Below are 19,737 nucleotides of genomic sequence, written 5' to 3' on the forward strand. Positions count from 1 at the left end.
GCTTTCCCTAATGAGGCCTCCCGCCGCCGGTGCCCTTCCACCGTCCGGATTCTGTTCGTAGACCAAGGTAAAGTTCACAAACCGGGACACTACTTCCTGTTTTGCGGAGTTGGTATACTGAATCGTTTGTAAACAGGGCTGATCTTAAACTGAGGTAGCACTGTAAAACTATTTTCTGTCAGATCTGAATACAGATTTGAGTTGCATTTTGCAATGGAATTTAGCTTTTATTAATGGCTCCCACGTCTCACCTTTGACGTGTTTCAGCTGATCTTGACTGTATCAACATCCAACATGAATGCATAGCTCATCGTATCAAGAGTTTTGTCTAATGAAGTTGTCCATGCTCTGGTGACCTCCTGTCTGCGCCGCTGTGAGGCCTCCCTTAAAAATGGGTCTGGAGGCTGCGTCTAGTGCAGAATTTGGCTGATGGGTTGGTAAGTGGTGCATGCCCAAGAGGACTGCAGGGGGTGGACTGGATGACTCTTGGGATCCCTCCCAACTCTACAATTCTAGAATTCTACGACTGTGTGTCGTCAATTTTTACAGAACTATATTGGTTGCCAGTAAGCTACTGGGCCCAACTTAAGGTATCAGTACTAGAGTACCAAGCTTGGGACCAAAGTACCTAAAGGAGTAACTTCTTCTGTATCAACCATCTTGGCCCCATGGTTAGCACAGGCCCTGTAGTGTGTTCCTGCCAGGGCCTTTTGGTTGGTTTCCCCACCCAGTTTGTGGAATGCCCTTTCTAGTGAAGTACCACCAGTATGTTTTAGGAGAAATTTAAAAACATTCCTGTCTACCCAGGCATTGGATAGCTGAAAGTCCTGTCCTTGGCAACCCTGAAATTACTAGTTTTAAGAGGAGGCGATTGTTTTTTGAAGGTTTAATTGCATTGCTTCAGTATCAACATGGTTCCTGCACTAGAGGGAGTTGTGGGACAGATATTTAATAACGATTGCAGCTGCAACATGAATATAAGCCCCATTTTCATTGGCACAAAATTGGGAGGGTTTTTTTGTTGTTGTTGAAACACTACTCATTCAAAATCATGGCACTGAAAAACTCTGTTTATATTTTGAAGCGGCCTATACACACCGCTTAGTAAACTTAAGCTCAGAAACCAAAATCCACAATATATAAAAACAGGCTTTAGAAAAGAGAGAGGCGCGAAATCAGGTTTTTTTGAAAATAGATTAAATTTTATTATAAATGGTCTTTCATTCTCCCTGCACCTCACAGATGATCATAGAAGGAGAGAGCACTCACCCTCTCAGATATAAGAGCTAAGCCATTTAATAATTTTAGCAGTATTAGATTTTCAACAGATATGAGACCATCATACTTGATTATTTCATCTCTCAGGCACATGGAACAAAAAACAACTGTCTGTTACTATACGAAATATTGGAGAAGCTAAGGGTGAGCCCTGCGCCAATCAGAATTTCTCATTCTACTCGCCCACACAAAATAAGGTACTGGAGGCAGGATGAGGTCAATGGTGGTCGGGTAGTCAAGGCATTTAGGCTCCCATTCTAATGGTTGTAAAAATAACCACCTTGAAATACAACCAACACAGGTTTCAGACAATATTTGTGTAGCCTCCCCACGATTACTGTGAATTTCTCATCACGAAAAGGCAGATTTCATGATAACTGGACAGTGGCACGGCTGCATCTTGAGACTAGGCAGCCATTTTGCGAATCATATAGTTCAAGATGCCGCCATTACGGAAATAGGTAAGCTCCACGTCTGTGTCAAACCTCATGGTGGCTTGGAAGGTTTTCCCCGTATCCAGCTGTTGAAAAAGAGAGGGGGGGAGACATATAAAGCAGGCATCCCCAAACTTTGGCCCTCCAGATGTTTTGGAGTACAATTCCCATCCTCCCCAACCACTGGTCCTGTTAGCAAGGGATCATGGGAGTCGTGTGCCAAACATCTGGAGGGCCGCAGTTTGGGGGTGCCTGATATAAAGCATCAGCAAGCAGTGCTCAATATCTCCCTCTCAAAAGAAAAAAAAAGGCACGTGAGCCACACCATGATTTCAAACCCTTGCCTCTTGCAGCCCAGTTCAGATGTAGCAATCCTAATTCAGTCTTTACCAGACTGGGAACAAGCTATGTGCCCCCCCCACAGTCCTCCCCCCCCCTTGGCCCACCCCTTACATGCCTTGATTGAGGGCAAAGCATTCCTTTTTCCTTGAGCCAATTTCCATGTTCCAACTGATTGAAGAAACTGTCTTGAAAGCTCTCCCCAACCCAGATCCTCCAGGCTCAACAATGATACAATACCCAACGATGAAGCAGCTGCCCGACACACGTGATCTAGCTCAGTTGGTAGAGCATGAGACTCTTAATTCCAGGGTCATGGGTTTGAGTCCCACGTTGGGCAAAAAGATTCCTGCATTGCAGGGGGTTGGCCAAGGTGACTCCCGGGGTCCCTTCTAACTCTACAATTCCATGATTCCACCCAGTCATACTACACCTCCCCATAATAAATAGTAACAATTTTAAGGCTCCGATTCCATCTTTCCGCTCTAGCCTCCATAGTATGAGGAAGCTGTGACTTTTCTGATCAAATAAGGTCAAAGGTAAAGGACCCCTGGAAGGTTAAGTCCAGTCAAAGGCGACTATGGCGTTTCGGTGCTGATCTCGCTTTCAGACCAAGGGAGCCAGTGTTTGTCCCCAGGCAGCTTTCCGGGTCATGTGCCCAGCGCGACTAAACCGCTTCTGGCACAACAGGACACCATGAAGAAAAACAGAGCGCATGGAAATACTGTTTACGTTCTCACTGCTGCGGTACGTATTTATCTACTTGCACTGGTGTGTTTTTGAACTGTTAGGTTGGCAGGAACTGGGACAGAGCTACGGGAGCTCACCCCATCAGGCGGATCCGAACTGCCAACCTTCCCTTGATCAAATAAACACAGCATTGTTCATGCGTGATGCAGAAGTGGCAATCAAACTTGTGGGACTTGGGAGCCCACTTGGTATACTTTAAGGCAGGCATCCCCAAACTTCGGCCCTCCAGATGTTTTAGACTACAATTCCCATCATCCCTGACCACTGGTCCTGTTAGCTAGGGATCATGGGAGTTGTAGGCCAAAACATCTGGAGGGCCGCAGTTTGGGGGTGCCTGCTTTAAGGCAACACGATATCAATGGGCTTATTGCCTACACCACATCGTCGCCCATGGAATCTCTTACTTTGATCTGGACGTTCATTCTGGGCACTATCGACTCGGGAATGATGATTGTGTAGCGTTCCCGCCCCGTCAGCCCAAGACTATCCGCATCCTCGCCAGGCAAATACTGCAGAGGAATCACTCCCATTCCCACAAGATTACTGCGGTGGATCCGCTCGTAGCTCTCTGCGAGGACAGCTTTGATGCCCTGAAAAAAACACACAGAGACAATGCACATGGGTAACCACCATCTATGTGTTAGATGACTGGCAGATGTAGCCACTGGGTCTGATGGTGGCCGCTGATGGCTGAGACACCAGTTGGGGACTGGCCCTGAATCCCATCAGATCCCAGGCTGATTCAGCCCTGTCCTTGGAACGCCCCATTTTGAGGTCTCCTGCATGTTTGGGGGAAGAAGAGAGCTTGGTTGCACCCAGAAGGTGCTTTGCTGGCAGGAGGCTTGCTCAGTGCCACCACCCACCCACCCCCCGAAACTGGCATAAGGGTTTTCATATTTGTCTTGCTTGGTTAACCTAAATCAGGCATGTCCAACTCCCAAGAGACTGCGTTCTACTCCCACTATATAAAAAAACTGGCAGTGATCTACCCAAGTTGTTGAGTTTCACCCAGAGGTGGAGTGTCCTAAAGCATGCCTTGCCTAAAGCATTTGCAAATATATCTTTTATTTCCAGTTTGTGCACTGTGTTGTTGTTGTTTAGTCGTGTCCGACTCTTCGTGACCCCATGGACCATAGCACACCAGGCACTCCTGTCTTCCACTGCCTCCCGCAGTTTGGTCAGACTCATGTTCGTAGCTTCGAGAACACTGTCCAACCATCTTGTCCTCTGTTGTCCCCTTCTCCTTGTGCCCTGTGGCCAATTGCAAAGTTCTCTTGGGTAAAGTTCTCAACAGGCATTTAAAACCAGTTTCCAAAATGCCACTAACTGCCATTGTATATTCATTTAACAGACACACACCGAATTTAAGATCAAATTTAAATCCAACCTTGCATTTGCAGAGTTCAAAAAGTTTGTAAATGTGTGGAGAATTGCAACTCTCTTTGGATACTGCAGTTCAAACAAAACTTTTTGTTCCTGATCTTCATTTTGGCAGCAAGCATTTCAGAACCACGGATAGCCACGAGGTACTGTTAAGTTATGCAAATGTTTCAAGGCTGCCGTTTTTTCAAAACGCAGAGATCGGATATGGCCAAGCTTTGGTGTAATATTTAGCTGTGGGGCACTGCTTGCAGCAGACAGCTGAACACAGGACCACCCCCCTTCTCCAGCCCAAACGCAGGCCACTCACCAGCAGAAAAGGCCCTTTCGCAGCCCAGTCTCGGGAGCTCCCGGAGCCATACTCCTTGCCAGCCAGCACGATAAGTGGGAGGCCTGCTTGCTGGTACCTCTCGGAAGCATCAAACACGTCAAGCTGTAAGCACACAGGGCAACTGATGTCCACGGGAAGAGCAATGAAACACTGCCCAACACTTTCACGCCGAAAGGAAACTCAGCCTCATAAATCACCCAATGATTTGGAGGTAAAAATAATGCAAAAAAAAAAAATACTGCTCACTGCAGAATTAAGTTAAAAACAAATAGCAGGGCTAAGTCGCGTCACAAAAAAGCCAAGAAAGCAAAAGTTATTTGAGGTGCTTAGCTGGCTGTGTGGAACCCTGAACACACAGGCTTTCCCTTCAAAGAGGAGGCACATTTTGATTCTCCCTCCATGCACCATTCCTGTACATGGAGGGCTAAAGGTGAGGAAGCTTTAAAGCACAGGTGAGCAACCATGAAGCCCCCACCCACCCACACCTTTCGAAGCTGCTGAGTTCTTTGATCGCATCAGTTCCGGTATATTCCTTCCCTTTCCTTGACCCTCTTGATTGTGCGTTTAGAATAGCAACACACTAAAGCCAGAAAGGAAACTTGCTTTCCAGAACATTAGCTATACTGATCAGCTGTAGTACCAAAACAAAAACAAAAAAACCCAACCTCTGTATACTTATTTGAATGTAATTCCATCAAACCCGGTGGGGATTATTTCTGAGTTAGCCCATACAGGATTGGGAACATTAATGTGATGCGGCTAAAGTGAAAATTAAAGCACAGGGGTCTTTACTCCACACTGGTGAATCCAGAACATATTTGCATCTGGCTCCACCTACTTCTGGCATGTTCTCCCCACAACCAGGGGAAGTGGCCCACAAGAGATAAAAAAGTTGCCTACCCCCAGGGCTTTTTTTCAGCCGGAACTTAGTTCTGGCACCTTTCAGGTGGCTGTCCATGCCATTTTAAGAGAACAAGGCAAGTTCGTGGTGAGTTCCAGCACCCCTTTTTCTAGAAAAATAGCACTTCCTAGCCCTGTGTTTAAAACAGGGGATCATCCTGTTTCAAGCAGCCCCGAGGTGGATGCAGACAAGAATACTCACAGTTTCATCAGACGGGAAGTGGATAGTTTGCGGGGCCTGCTTGTCGAGAAATTTGTTCAGCAGGCGTATGTTTGCAAACGTTCCCCTAGCCATTACGGCGTCGTTGCCCCGGCGCGAACCGTACGAGTTGAACTCTCTGGCAGTTAGGCTAGCAAGACAAAAGAAGGCAATCGTCAGCTCCACGAGCTGGAAGGCTTCTCTCAGTTAACTAAAGGGAACCCGAAATGTTCACTTCTGCAACTTGTGGTCAGGGTGACTCTGTTTTTTATTTTATTTCTGGCTTTCAGAAACACCTCCCCCAGCAGCCTGTGCAGACAGTTTAACCCAACATGTAGATCAGGGTGCCCCCCTGGATTAATGAATCCGATTTGAACCCCGATCAGCTGATGGCCAGTGGGAGGGAGGATGGCAGCTAAAGTAAAAAAAAGAATCTCTAGTGCCGCAGGTGATTATGGAACAGAGAAGTCAGTTAAGCGGAATGGGAGAGAAGTGAGGGGGGAATCATAGAACTGTCGAGTTGTAAAGGCCACCGGGGTTAATCTGGTCCAACCCCCAGCAATGCAGGAATCTTTTGCCCAAAGTGGGACTTGAACCCACAACCCGGAGGGGGAGGAGGAGGAGGAGGAGGAGGAGGAGGAGGAGGAGAAGAAGAAGAAGAAGAAGAAGAAGAAGAAGAAGAAGAAGAAGAAGAAGAAGAAGAAGAAGAAGAAGAAGAAGAAGAAGAAGAGGAGGAGGAGGAGGAGGAGGAGGAGGAGTAGTAGTTTGGATTTGATATCCTGCTTTATCACTCCCCGATGGAGTCTCAAAGCGGCTAACATTCTCCTTTCCCTTCCTCTCCCACAACAAACACTCTGTGAGGTAAGTGGGGCTGAGAGACTTCAAATAAGTGTGACTAGCCCAAGGTCCCCCAGCAACTGCATGTGGAGGAGCGGAGATGTGAACCCAGTTCCCCAGATTACGAGGCTACCGCTCTTAACCACTACATCACACTGGCTCATGCTCTACCAACTAAGCTATGGAAATAATAACACAAGGCAGGTGGGAGGGACCTTTGGACCTCCTGATGTTGACATACAACTCCTATCATCCTTGCCCATTTGCCATTCTTGCTGGGGCAGATGGATGGTGTAGTTTCCCACATCTGGTCTAAGGACACACACAGAGAGAAACTTGTATACTTGACTCACCCTCTGCTGGTTAAATAACGAGCAGCTGGGCTGTTTCTTGCTATGTTCCCAGCAGGAGAGATGTGATCCGTGGTCACAGAGTCACCAAGATTGAGCAGGACGTAGGCGTCAACTATGGATTTCAGTGGCGGGAGCTCCACAGTCTGAGAGAACACCACACAAAAATAGTTATTTAAAAACAAACAAGCAAACACATGGGTGATTTTTTAAAGCGTCAGCTGTACAAATTTGCAACTGCTGCCTTCATCCAAACTACAAAAAACCCCTAGATGGTCTTGATGAAATCTGGAAAACCAAACTAGGTGTGACGGCTCGCTTTCCTGCTCAAGATATTTTTGAGAAATATTTTTGTGCAGAAAGTGGACAGATACACTGCCTCTGTTTTGGGTGGTTAGGGTGCAAGTGCCATTGTTTTTGTACCCTTTATGGCATTGTCCACAGACAACAGGAAGCTATCAGCAGGAACCTCAAGGTTTGCAGAAAAACAAACATGTCCTTCTGGGGAGTAGGGCGAAATGCTATGGGTGGATTAGTGCGGACTGAGCATGTTGAAAATGCTGACTTGACCGTTGGGGGTTGATAACAGAACATAGTGTCTGGAATCTAGAGCAGGCATCCCCAAACTGCGTCCCTCCAGATGTTTTGGCCTACAACTCCCATGATCCCTAGCTAACAGGACCAGTGGTCAGGGATGGTGGGAATTGTAGTCCAAAACATCTGGAGGGCCGAAGTTTGGGGATGCCTGATCTAGAGCAAGTTGGACCCCACGCGACAACATTTTGTTGCAGCACTCACTGGAAAGACCACATTTTTATATTGTTGTAACCTGCCCTGGGAGCTTATGGTGAAGGGCAGGGAAGAAGTAAAATGAAGTGTGCAGCCTCAGAATGGGGCTAGTCAACACAGCCTGACTCACGTGCTGTTCTTAAGCATGAGCATAACTTCAGAATAGGGCTCTCTTGAGGCATGAGATTCGTACTTAAAAGTTCATTTCAAGGTGCATTTCAGAGCATTCTTGGACAAAGACAGTCTGCAAGCCTTCTAGCATTGTTAAAACTAGCCGACAGGGAAAAAAAGGTCCTTCTCAATCTGAACAAAGGCCAGTAAAATCTACCCAAATAAACAAGGGGAAGTGAGACACACTTACCAGATTTTCAAAAAATGGAGGTGATTTAATATATGTGGATTTGGGGTCCCAAGCATATAGCTTGTCTGCTGGAACATCTAATGCATTCCAAGCTTTGTTTACTGTCTGGAAGAGAGAAGAGAAAAAAGGATAGAAAACAACCTTTATAGGGTGCAACATTTTAAATATATACCTTCCAGTATGTAAAAAGTGGGAAAACCTGAACCACAGAGTTGCCTGGAAATCTGCTTGATAACCTTCAGCAAATAAAGCAGAGAGCTAGAATCTTAGGATCACCAAAGCCATTTTGCTATGAGCTCTACTTCTGAGGAGCAACTGTCTCTTTTTTCATGTGAATTGCGACAGTACAAACTAAGTTCCTTGGATTCACAAACAGACTGTCACTATTTCTTTTCTGGAGGGACTGGAGCGCATCCTGAAAATTGAGCTTTGCACAATTGAAAGAGTGCAAAGCGCTCTGTCGCCCCAGTGCAACAAATCCATTTTATGAAAGGCAAAACACTCCCAGCCTTTTTGCAGGTAGGAAAGTGATGGGGAAATCGATTGAAAAGTGTGGGATGAACAAATGATTCAGGGCTGTCTCTAGGCCCGGATCCGGTGGCGCGGGGCGCCAGGGGCGCTGCTGAGCCCCAGGCCCGCGTGCCTCTCAGCTGTTCAGTGCCTTCCGGCCACTCTCCGAAGGTGCGCGGGCCTGGGGCCGCCTCTACCACGCACAGAAGCATCGCAACAGGGGGTGGGCAGCGCCCTCTGGCCCAGGGGCGGCCCTACGGCCAGACTGGGTTGAACAGGGGTCAAGCCCTCCAGGCAGCAGCCGCACTGCGCCCGCCCGCCGCACTGGGAAATGGGGCGGGGCGGGGACGCCGGAGGGATCTGTCACGCCAGGGCGCCAGGTATGCTTAAGACGGCCCTGAAATGATTAATAGGAAGATGTATACACAGCCCTCAAGCAAATCAGGATGAATGTTCATTGTTGTAAAACTACCCTGTAAGCAAATCAGAATGGATGCTTAATATAGATTGGACATAAGTCTAATCTTTGCATAAGCTTTGTGCAAGCAAATCAGAGTGAATGCTCAATGAACAGATTGTCTGAAGAAGCCAAAAATCCTTTCTCCTATTCAGAATCAGCCCAGCCGTTTCGTTCCCAGAGATGCCCTTGCCCAAGTAATTAGCAGGAAAAAGCACCATCTGGCTGTATTGGGCTTCCAGAGGGCAAGGATGGTGTTAACCGTTTGCAAGGACGGGCAAAAACTGCCCTACTCAGCAGGAGAACATTAGCTCAATGTTGCTCCATGGTTTGGGTTCCTTGAGGCAACCTTGAAGTAAATTAGGGGTGGGGATACTCCCTACTAATAAAGTAAAATAAAAGGAACTGGAAAATCCAATTTCTTCAGCATGAACAATTTATTCCTGTGGCTTGCAGAAATCACACACTTTTACACAATTCTGCCATTTTAACTATTTGGGAACATTTATTCTGGGGTTGCTAATGATAGGGAGGAAGAAGGAAGCCCTGTAATACTATCTATCTATATATATATATATGTAAATGTAAAAAGGGCATGTGGATATGTTTCCACTTTTCACCGAAACCGCTTGACCGATAGCATTCAAAGTTGCACACAACGTCCCATGCTACTGGGAGAGGAAGCATATACCGTTTGTGTATACAGATGTCACACCTGCGCAAAGTAAAAACCCCAAAACCCCATGTTTCAGAACACACAACTCACCCAAAAGTGCATGCTGGGAAAAAGAAGCCAGAAGAGGTTGCAAAACAGCACCCTCTAGCGGCGGCTACACTGGTACTGCAGCTAGAAAACCTTCACCCTCTAGCGGCGGCTAAACTGGTACTGCAGCTATAAATCCTTCCCTCTCCACAGCACCTCAGCTCACCTTTACAGACTAGGCCAAATGGAGGTGGGGACTTGCCTGGGTGGGTGTTGGGGGAGAGGAGGGGACGGAATAGGTCATGGGTAGGGACAGGGTGGGGGGAATCACAGGGATGAGCCAGGGGTGGGGGGAGGAGGAGACGGGATACGTCATGGATTGGGGTGGGGGCGGGGGGAAACAGGGATGAGCCACAGCAACGCGTGGCAGGGCCAGCTAGTAGTATTAATGGAAGTCAAAGGAATTTGAAGCCAGAACACAATATTGCATTCTGCACCAGTATAATATTTGTTAACAACACTTTATTGTAGTAATGGGCAGGGTAGGATCCAGACATTAACCCGAGGAACCAATCTTCCTACAGAGTGCCAACTAAAAATGGGGATTACATTAAACATCTATACAAAACATTTAGGCAAAGCATGTATTTATAACGTATTTAGAACATCTGCAGAGATCGAAAGCCGTAAATAATGCAAATGCTCTATGTATTAACACCACATGTTACCTCAATTTTCTGGTAGACCTCTTTAAACATCCCTGGAATGACATACTGGCGCTCAACAGCTTGGATCTCATCCCTCATGGGCCAAATGTCTCTTAAAAAGATCTTCTTCCCTTGTGCGTTTACACCTGTAAGAAAGTAAAGAATGCAGGCTATAAACTAGGGAGAAAGCATTCAAAAAATGCTGTGTGTACACTGCACACAGCCACTTCCATAAACACCTACATTTCACGGAACCTTGATATGGATTTGGCATATGGAAGGTAAACAAGACCCATTAAAAGACAGACACTCTTCTGGATCCTGACCTTTAAAGTAAATTACATAAAAAGTGCTTCGCAGACTGGAGAAAGAGGACTTGACATATCATCTCTTCCTGTATGTATGTGCCCTGAGATAATAAACAGAGACCTTTCCCAGAGTGCCCTACCAGCTGAGAAACCACAGGTAGTGATGAAGAAAGGGTCTCCTCGGCAGTGGGAAGGCTCACTTGGTACCTGGGTTTTGCTCTCTGATAATATTACTTTTCTGCCTGTTTTTTCTTTCTTTTAAGTAATTGTTTTGAGCGCTGTTTTTGTTTATTTTGTGATTTCGCCTTTTGCTATTTCTTTGCATAGCACAGCCACTGAGCAACTAATCAAAGCTGGTAGATACACAAAATTAAAGGGGTTCATTATTCCCAAGTGATGCCCTTACCTAGAGGTTCCTTCTCAAAGTCAATCCTTATGGTCCCCGCAATGGCATATGCTATTACCAATGGCGGGGAGGCCAGGTAATTGGCACGAGTATTGGGGTGGACACGGCCCTCAAAGTTTCTGTTTCCAGAGAGGACGCCCACAGCTACAAGGTCTCCCTGTGCAGGGGGGAAGAAGGGTACAGGATAACACATACATTTACAAATGCAACAGCTTCTCCATTCTCACATCTAGAAGACCTGGGAATGGAGAGAGAGAGAGAGCATATCACTGAGCTGTGCTCACACTTCCAATAAATGCCCGACAAGGGCTTTCATGCGCTCTGGATCTGAAGCTGAGTATCGGGGTCACAAACACTCAACTTCCATCAGAGTGAGATTGAAAAATCCCTAAACTAATTGGTCTACTGAACAAAGTCGGATAAATGTAAAATGTAGTAAAACAGACGCTTTCTGAGAACACACACAATGTCCACTGCAAAAGCCTTCTATTCTGTTTGCTGGAAGCCACCAACAATACACTAAAAAATAAAAATAAAAATACAAGTTCCACTGCTATTTCACTTGTGCCTAAATCCTACAGTCACAAAACCTGGACATGTGTCAATTAATATTTATTAGGGTGAAAAGACCGGACAACAAAAATAACAATAGCAACAACAACAAAAATTTGTTTGCTTGTCGAAACAAAATAAAAAAAAATTCCTTCCAGCAGCACCTTAGAGACCAACTAAGTTTGTCATTGGTATGAGCTTTCGTGTGCATGCACACTTGTGGTGCTGTGGTCCAAACCACAGAGCCTAGGGCTTGCCGATCAGAAGGTTGGCGGTTCGAATCCCTGCAACAGGGTGAGCTCCCGTTGCTCAGTCCCAGTTCCTGCCAACCTAGCAGTTTGAAAGCACGTCAAAGTGCAAGTAGATAAATAGGTACTGCTCCGGTGGGAAGGTAAACGGCATTTCCGTGAGCTGCTTTGGTTTTGCCAGAAGCGGCTAAGTCATGCTGGCCACATGACCCAGAAGCTGTACGCCGGCTCCCTCGGCCAATAACGCAAGATGAGCGCTGCAACCCCAGAGTTGTCTGCAACTGGACTAAACGGTCAGAGGTCCCTTTATCTTTAGCCATTTGTAACCAAAATGGAAGTCTGTATTTGACATCTCTAACAGCAGAACATGGGGCACGAGACTTGACTTACCTGAGTAATGGCTTCGACAACTGGTTCTGGCAGAGGCCCGCTGTTGCCTATGCATGTCATACATCCATAACCTACCACATCAAACCTGCAGACAGCATGAAACAGATTCTCTCTTTGATGAATATATACACATTTGCATATTAACTATAAACCATACTGTTTTAACTATAAACCTGCAATTTAAAAAACCCATACTGTTTTAACTATAAACCTGCAATAGTGAAATGTTGAATTCCACCCTCTGTGGTCAATGTTTCTGCTGGAAAAATCATAACCACTCTATGTGTCCATCTCAGGCCTAGTTTGCATGAATGGAAAAACAAAATATTCTCGCCTGGACCCCCTTCACATTACAGGTGGGAGTCAAACGTTCAAGGACTTTTCTAGCCTGCTCTTCTCTCAGGAAAGAACCACAGGAAAGGAGGGTTTTGTGTTGTTTGTTTGTTTAATGAGTATTAATCATGAGACACTTCACCTGCCATTTTTATACGGTAGGGCTTAATTATGAATACATCTCAACTGCGGTGAAGATGGTATATATATTGGAAAATGAGCGGCCTTGTCTTTCTTCCCTTTTCAAAATTAATTACTAAGGAACCAAAACAGTAACAAATCTTCAGCTGGTGCAGAATTCGGCGGCCAGATTGCTCACCGGGGCAAGACAGTTTGTGCACACGACTCCACTCCTGGCCCGACTGCACTGGCTAATTAGTTTCTGGGCCCGATTCAAAGTGGTGGTTTTGACCTTTAAAGCCTTAACTTGCCCAGGACTGCAATAATTCAAGGACCGCCTCTACCCATAGGAACTGACCCAGACCCTGCATTCATCTTCTGAAGCCCTTCCTCATGTGCCTCTTCTGCAAAAGGCCCGGAGGGTGGCAAAACAAGCCTTTTCTGTGGGGGGTATTGTTTGTTGTTTGTTGTTATGTTTTTGTGTTTTTATATTGTAAACCACCCTGTGAGCTTCAGATGAAGAGAAGTATATGAATTTAATAATTAATAATAATAATAATATTACAGTGGTACCTCGGTTGACAAATTTAATCCGTTCCGGAAGTCCGTCCTTAAACCGAAACCGTTTTTAAACCGTGACACGCTTTCCCTAATGAGGCCTCCCGCCGCCGGTGCCCTTCCACCGTTCAGATTCCATTCTTAGACAGAGGTAAAGTTCTCAAACTGGGACACTATTTCCGGTTTTGCAGAGTTTGTAAACCGAATCGTTCTTAAACCAGACTGTTCTTAAACCGAGGTACCGCTGTACTTTCAACTTGCGTGCAGACTGCAACCTGAATGTTGGCAACTGAATGACCCTTGAACATTCCGACAACCTTTATAAGCAGGAAAGGAGGACCTGTGGCTTTTCCAGGTTATTGAACTACAACTCCCATCATCCGTGACCACTGTCCAATTCTGGCTGGGGCTGATGGGATTTGGAGTCCAACAACAACATGTGGTTCCCCCATGTATTCCAAGCTGCTTTGCTTTTCTTAGCCCGGTGTTTTTAGCTGTGATTTTGTTTTGTTTTTTCTAGTTGTAAGCCATAAATTAAAACGAATACTTAACACATGCTTTTTCACCCAAGGAGCAAGTATCAAACATTAATTACGACAGTCTTGACTGAGCTCTCCAGCAAAAAAGTGAATATAACCTAACCTCTTACCCTAGTTGAACAAGGTATGGCAAGACTCCACTCTCTCTCAGATAGTAGGTCACAACCCCACTTCCTGGAGACAGGCTAGTTTTAATGTATGGCTTCACGGTCAGTCCGGCTTCTACAGCTTTCTTTGCAAGCAATCCTGAAAAAATATCCAAAGTCAATGGATGCCTCAGACAATTTGTTCCAGCCGAGTATTATGGGATGGGGAATATGGGGAATACCCTCTAGACACCGATGGGCTCCAACTCCCATCAGCGCTAGCTTGCGTGGCCAATGGCCAGGAACGATGGGAGCAGTGGACATTTATTTATACACTTCATACCATCTTTGTAATATAGTAGTACCTTGGAAGTCAAACGGAATCCGTTCCAGAAGTCCATTCTACTTCCAAAACGTTCAGAAACCAAAGTCCGGCTTCTGATTGGCTGCAGGAAGCTCCTGCAGCCAATCAGAGGCCCTGTCGGCTTCTGATTGGCTCCCGAAAATGGTTCACAAACCAGAACTGTCACTTCCGGGTTTGCGCCGTTCAGGAGCCAAAACATTCGAGAACTAAGCTGTTCGAAAAGCAAAGTTTGACTGTATGTCATCTTACAAAATCATATAGGCACAAGCATGTCTGGGCTCAGTGCTGCATTTAAACTAAAGTATATTATTTAAAGCTATCACTAGAAGAGGGTGACGTTGATTAAATTTGCTACCAGCCCAGCCCAGGCCACAGGGCAGGTTGTAACAACTTGAAATTCGGAATTCAGAACATTTACACTTGCAGGAATAAGGTGGGCTCTGAAAACAGACATCTCACATGTCAAAGGCCTTGGTAAAGATTTGCATCTGCTTAAGGCAGGCATGGCCAAACTTGGCCCTCCAGATGTTTTGGGACTACAATTCCCATCATCCCTGACCACTGGTCCTGTTAGCTAGGGATGATGGGAGTTGTAGTCCCAAAACATCTGGAGGGCCAGGTTTGGTCATGCCTGGCCTAAGGTATTATAGTAAACTCTGGGAACAAGCTCCCCCAGAGTAATCACACTAGACTTCAACCATATTTAAGCTTGCTTTTATAATTGCACTTTCCTATACCTAGTTTCATAGAATCATAGAATTGTAGTGCTGGAAGGGACCACGAGGGTCATCTAGTCCAACCCCCTACAATGCAGAGTTGTTGTTTTTTGCCCAATGTGTGGCTTGAACCCACGGCCTTGAGGTTAAGAGTCTTATGCTCTACCGACTGAGCTATTTTGTAGGGTGCTGTTATACCCTCACTCTCTCAACAGGAGACAAAGAAAAAAAGGCTTGCACACAATGGAAGTGTAGCTGTCCCTATCTGCTTGGACACAATTGCTATTTAACACCAAGGTAGCCAAATAATTTACGAATTCCACCACTACCCTCCCTCTAGCTCCAGAGGCCTAAATGAAAACAGAGACAAGACAGCGCTGCTAATCAGTTATGCCAGCTTATGTAAGAGGGCTTTGAGGGTCCCTTCCCTCTTGGAAAGCACAGAAATGCATGTGTAATTTAATGGCGCACAAAAGGACGAGACACACTTACCTGCTCCCAGCATAACCGAAGGATTACTTGTGTTGGTGCAGCTAGTAATGGCCGCAATCACCACTGAGCCATGTGTAAGTTCGAACTCCTTATCGTTGTAAACAAATTTCACTTGGTTGTTATGCTGGGCAGGGGCAATTTGGAAGCCTTTAAACCCTTGCTACAAGGAAGAGGGGACAAGGAAAGAGAACTATTATTTTGAATCACGGTAGCAGAAAGAAGGCCCAAGGAGAGCGAAGCAGACGGTTATACAGCAGCCATTTTGGTCAGGGAAAGATGCCCAAGGCAGATTTGCCTTTTCAAAGTTTAGAAAGAGAACAAGCGAGACCTGCCACAAAGCATACTGCAAGGTGAAATGCTGGTGATTAGCATTCCATCAAACATCCATGCCTTCTACGGGATCAGTAAGGGGAATATCAAAGCAAAAAATATCTAAAGAATGGATTTTTTTTTTAAAAAAAAGATTATTTAAAACTTTGTTGTACAAATAATCCCATATTGGCAGAAATTGAGCGATATTGGTTAAGAAGGAATGCATACAAGTTGGAAGGAAATGATATGGTGCAGTATAAATCTGCGGGGGGAAAGGATATACCAAATAGTATAATGAGAACGATTGGAAGGAATATGTCAAAGAGTGTTATTAATGTGTATATAAATATTGTTTAATTTTCTTTGTTTTCTTTTGTTTTTGTTTTCTTTTTATCTTTTCTTTAATTATGGTATTTCTGTACATTAGTAGAATTGGAAATACTATTTTTTTCCTTTCTGTAAAATGTGCGTATAAATATGTAATTTTTAATCAATAAAGAAAGTATTTTTAAAAAAACAAACAAACAAACATCCATGCCTTCTGCCAGCGTATTCCATTCTATTGCCTGTCGGTTTTCCTTTTTTTAAAAAAAATATATTTATTGTCATTTTCAACTTAAAATTTTCATTCATATCATTATTTCCATATAATCATATAACCAATCATCAAGAAAAGAAAAAAGTCCAAAAAAGACAGAAAAAAGAAAAAAGGAAAAATAAAAGGAAAAAAAAGACAGGCAAAAAGCAAAAAAAAAAAATGCCAATCTATTATTCATAACAATATCATAACATTGACTTCCCCGCTCCTCCCTTCCCGAGCCTAATTATAACCCCTATTTAGCAATTTTCTAATTAAATTCAGATCTCTCCAATTATTCGCCAAAAAAATATTCTAACTTATACAATTTAACATTCTAACATATACCAATCTTTAAACCACATAACCGATTTAATTAAGCCTCTAATTACACCCTTTAGCCTCTTAATTTTCACTAAAATTATTCTAACTTATCAAAACAAATATTCTTTCCCTCCAATTATGATTATAAAAACCTAGTGTCCCCCCTCCTCCACCGGATGACTTTCCCCTGGATATCCCAATCAGCTCGTGTATTCAGTCCAAATCCAAACCATTTAATCCGTCCCTTTGTTTACAATTCGTCTCAGCCCACTCCATCTCTCACCCACTTCAGCCCAGCTTCTTTGCTCCACCAACCCCTCTGCCATCCCCAGTCCAGTTGTTCCTTTTTCTTAGCCTCCCAGTTAACATGTTCTTCACCTGGTTCTTGCCTCCCCTCTCTCACTAAGGAGGTTCGAACCCAGGCCTCCTCTTCGGTCTTTGGCACAGCTTGATCATTTTTTCCAGGAACCTGCTCTCCCTCTCTCACTGGGAGACACAGGTCCTGGGAGTCTCTATCCGATACAGTTCTATTATTGTAACTCATGTCCCGTGCAGCCTCTCCCACCGGCTGCACTTCGTTTGAAGTCTGTAACTCCTCTCAATCTTCTTGTCTTGAAAAATTGAAGTTTTTGTTTTCTAAAATTTCAGTCTGTGTCTCAGTGCTGTCAACGGGGAGGGGTTGGCGTAGGTTTTCAATGCATAACTTTGTAAGTCTCGTATATTCTTTAACTCCCTGCATCACCTCTTGCACTTTTTCCCACACACTTTGCATCTCTTTCTCACACAACATGTCTGATTATTTTGACTATCTCCATCCTTTGTCTTCTCAAATTACAATATGGCGCATAGGCTGTTGTGCCAGAGAGTAAATCCTTCTTTGGCTGGCCGGTACATCCAGACTTCTGTCACCCCGCTACCGGAGGGCTTGTTCTTATTTGTATCCAAAATTTGCGGAAATCCAAATTAAAAATCACTCACCTCCCCTTGGCTCCGCTACCACCGGGGAGGGGTTCAAATTGTTTTTTAGCAAAGTCCAGAGTCCCGTTCCAGCGTTATGGCTGCAGGCTCTACAATTGCTTGATGGTATCTCGGTAGGGGGGGGGGAACGACCTCCATTTTCTTTTAAATTCCCCTCCTGTGTCCCAATTCCTTCCAAATTGTGAAATCTCTTTACTTACAAGTCCAAATTTCTTTCTTTGGAGGTATCTAGCGCGTGTTGTCGCCGGCACGGAACTTACCGCCTCAGAGGTAGCGAAAAGGCCCAAGGCTCCGTCCCGCTCTGCCTGCGCACGTCATCCCCCGAAAAGGGGGTTGTCGGGCGGCGAACGGGGCTCAAAGGAGCTCAGCTGGGTACCCACGTCCCCGAAAAGCCAAATTCGGGGGTTCTCAGGGTGGCCACTTCGCTCTAGCGGCTCTACCCCCCCCCCCCTCTGAGGTGCCGGGAACCTCGGAGCCCGAAAATTCCCCTCCGGCTTCCAATGGCGCCAGACCGGAAGTCTATTGCCTGTCGGTTTTCCATCCCACAGCCAAGAGACAAGTCTGCATACTGTGCCCATTTAAGTTCTACAAACCTTAAGGTTCCCCCAAGCCCATTGATCCCTACTTGTTCATTGATGGTTGGTGATGCTGTTTTGTGTACGGAAGGAGAGGCAGCTCATTATTGGAACATATGATGCTTTGAACTGGCAGAAAACTATATACGTTTACTGCAGCACATGTATCAAAACCCTCTGTGTGCTAACTTGAAAAGGGAACTGTGCTGTTGAAATCCATTTGTCCAGCTGTACAGTAGGGTTACTCTATTAGGGTGCTGCGAGGCCATATTTCACCAAACATTCAAGAAAGTTTCTTTGCATTCTGACTATAATGAAGCACTCTGCTGACTTCAGAATGGTTCAGGCTTTGGCAGATGAAAATATGCTTCAATTAATCAGCTGGTAAAGCCAGGTGTAATAATAATAATAATAATAATAATAATAATAATAATAATAATAATAAATTTTTATTTATACCCCGCCTCCCCAGTCAAAAACCGGGCTCAGGGCGGCTGACACCAACAGAATTACGATAAAACATAAAAACAATTAATTAAAATACAGATTAAAATACAGTATTAAAATTTAAAGTGCAGCCTCATTTCAAGTAGGCCATAAATCCAAGCCATGAGGGCGGAAAACACAGGGGTCAGGCTGAGTCTAACCCAAAGGCCAGGCGGAACAGCTCTGTCTTGCAGGCCCTGCGGAAAGATGACAGATCCCGCAGGGCCCTGGTCTCCTGGGAAAGAGCGTTCCACCAGGTTGGGGCCAGTACTGAAAAGGCCCTAGCTCTAGTAGAGGCCAATCTAGCCATCTTATGACTCGGGATCTCCAGAATATTATTATTTGTGGACCTTAAGGTCCTCCGTGGGGCATACCAGGAGAGGCGGTCCCATAGGTACGAGGGTCCCAAGTAGCATAGGGCTTTAAAGGTCAAAACCAGCACCTTAAACCTGATCCTGTACTCCACCGGGAGCCAGTGCAGCTGGTAAAGCACTGGATGAATGTGATCCCGTGGCCGGGACCCTGTAAGGAGCCTCACCGCGGCATTCTGCACCCGCTGGAGTTTCTGGGTCAGCTTTAAGGGCAACCCTGCGTAGAGAGAGTTACAATAGTCAAGCCTGAAGGTGATCGTCGCATGGATCACTGTGGCCAGATCGGGGCGAGAGAGGTAAGGGACCAACTGCTTGATGCAGCAGAGATGGAAAAATGCCACCTTTGCTGTGGATGCAACCTGCACCTCCATGGAAAGGACAGAAAAAAAGTCTTGGACAGAAAAAAAAAGTCTAGTATTTTGTGCAAATGCTGATTAATTGTCTCTCTGAAATTTCTGTCTATCTCCTATATACAGTGGTACCTTGCAAGACGAATGCCCTGCAAGAAGAATTTTTCGCGATCTGATGGTGACTCGCAAGACGAATTCGCTTTGCGAAAAATTCATCTTGCGAATCGCGGTTTCCCATAGGAATGCATTGAAATTCAATTAATGTGTTCTTATGGGAAAAAAAGAAATTCCAATGCATTCCTATGGGAAACCGTGATTCACAAGACG

General features: G+C 45.2%; 1 protein-coding gene across 3 annotated transcripts in view; it reads right to left on the bottom strand.

Moving 5' to 3' along the window:
• Nucleotides 1–1,180: 1,180 nt before the first annotated feature.
• The window catches only part of ACO1 (aconitase 1), a 58,025-nt gene continuing 39,468 nt past the window's right edge, over nucleotides 1,181–19,737 (bottom strand). For all 3 annotated transcript variants that reach the window (XM_035140441.2, XM_035140443.2, XM_035140442.2), the window contains exons 11-21: nucleotides 15,438–15,597; nucleotides 13,890–14,025; nucleotides 12,230–12,314; nucleotides 11,040–11,196; nucleotides 10,347–10,471; nucleotides 7,949–8,053; nucleotides 6,802–6,944; nucleotides 5,615–5,762; nucleotides 4,492–4,614; nucleotides 3,206–3,391; nucleotides 1,181–1,798 (exon numbers count right to left, since the gene is read on the bottom strand). In XM_035140441.2, coding sequence (XP_034996332.2) covers nucleotides 1,685–1,798; nucleotides 3,206–3,391; nucleotides 4,492–4,614; nucleotides 5,615–5,762; nucleotides 6,802–6,944; nucleotides 7,949–8,053; nucleotides 10,347–10,471; nucleotides 11,040–11,196; nucleotides 12,230–12,314; nucleotides 13,890–14,025; nucleotides 15,438–15,597 — 1,482 coding nt within the window. In that variant the 3' untranslated portion in view covers nucleotides 1,181–1,684. The remainder of the gene's footprint in view (nucleotides 1,799–3,205; nucleotides 3,392–4,491; nucleotides 4,615–5,614; nucleotides 5,763–6,801; nucleotides 6,945–7,948; nucleotides 8,054–10,346; nucleotides 10,472–11,039; nucleotides 11,197–12,229; nucleotides 12,315–13,889; nucleotides 14,026–15,437; nucleotides 15,598–19,737) is intronic.

Source organism: Zootoca vivipara, chromosome 16 (assembly GCF_963506605.1).
Source record: "Zootoca vivipara chromosome 16, rZooViv1.1, whole genome shotgun sequence".
Taxonomy (NCBI): Eukaryota; Metazoa; Chordata; class Lepidosauria; order Squamata; family Lacertidae; genus Zootoca; species Zootoca vivipara.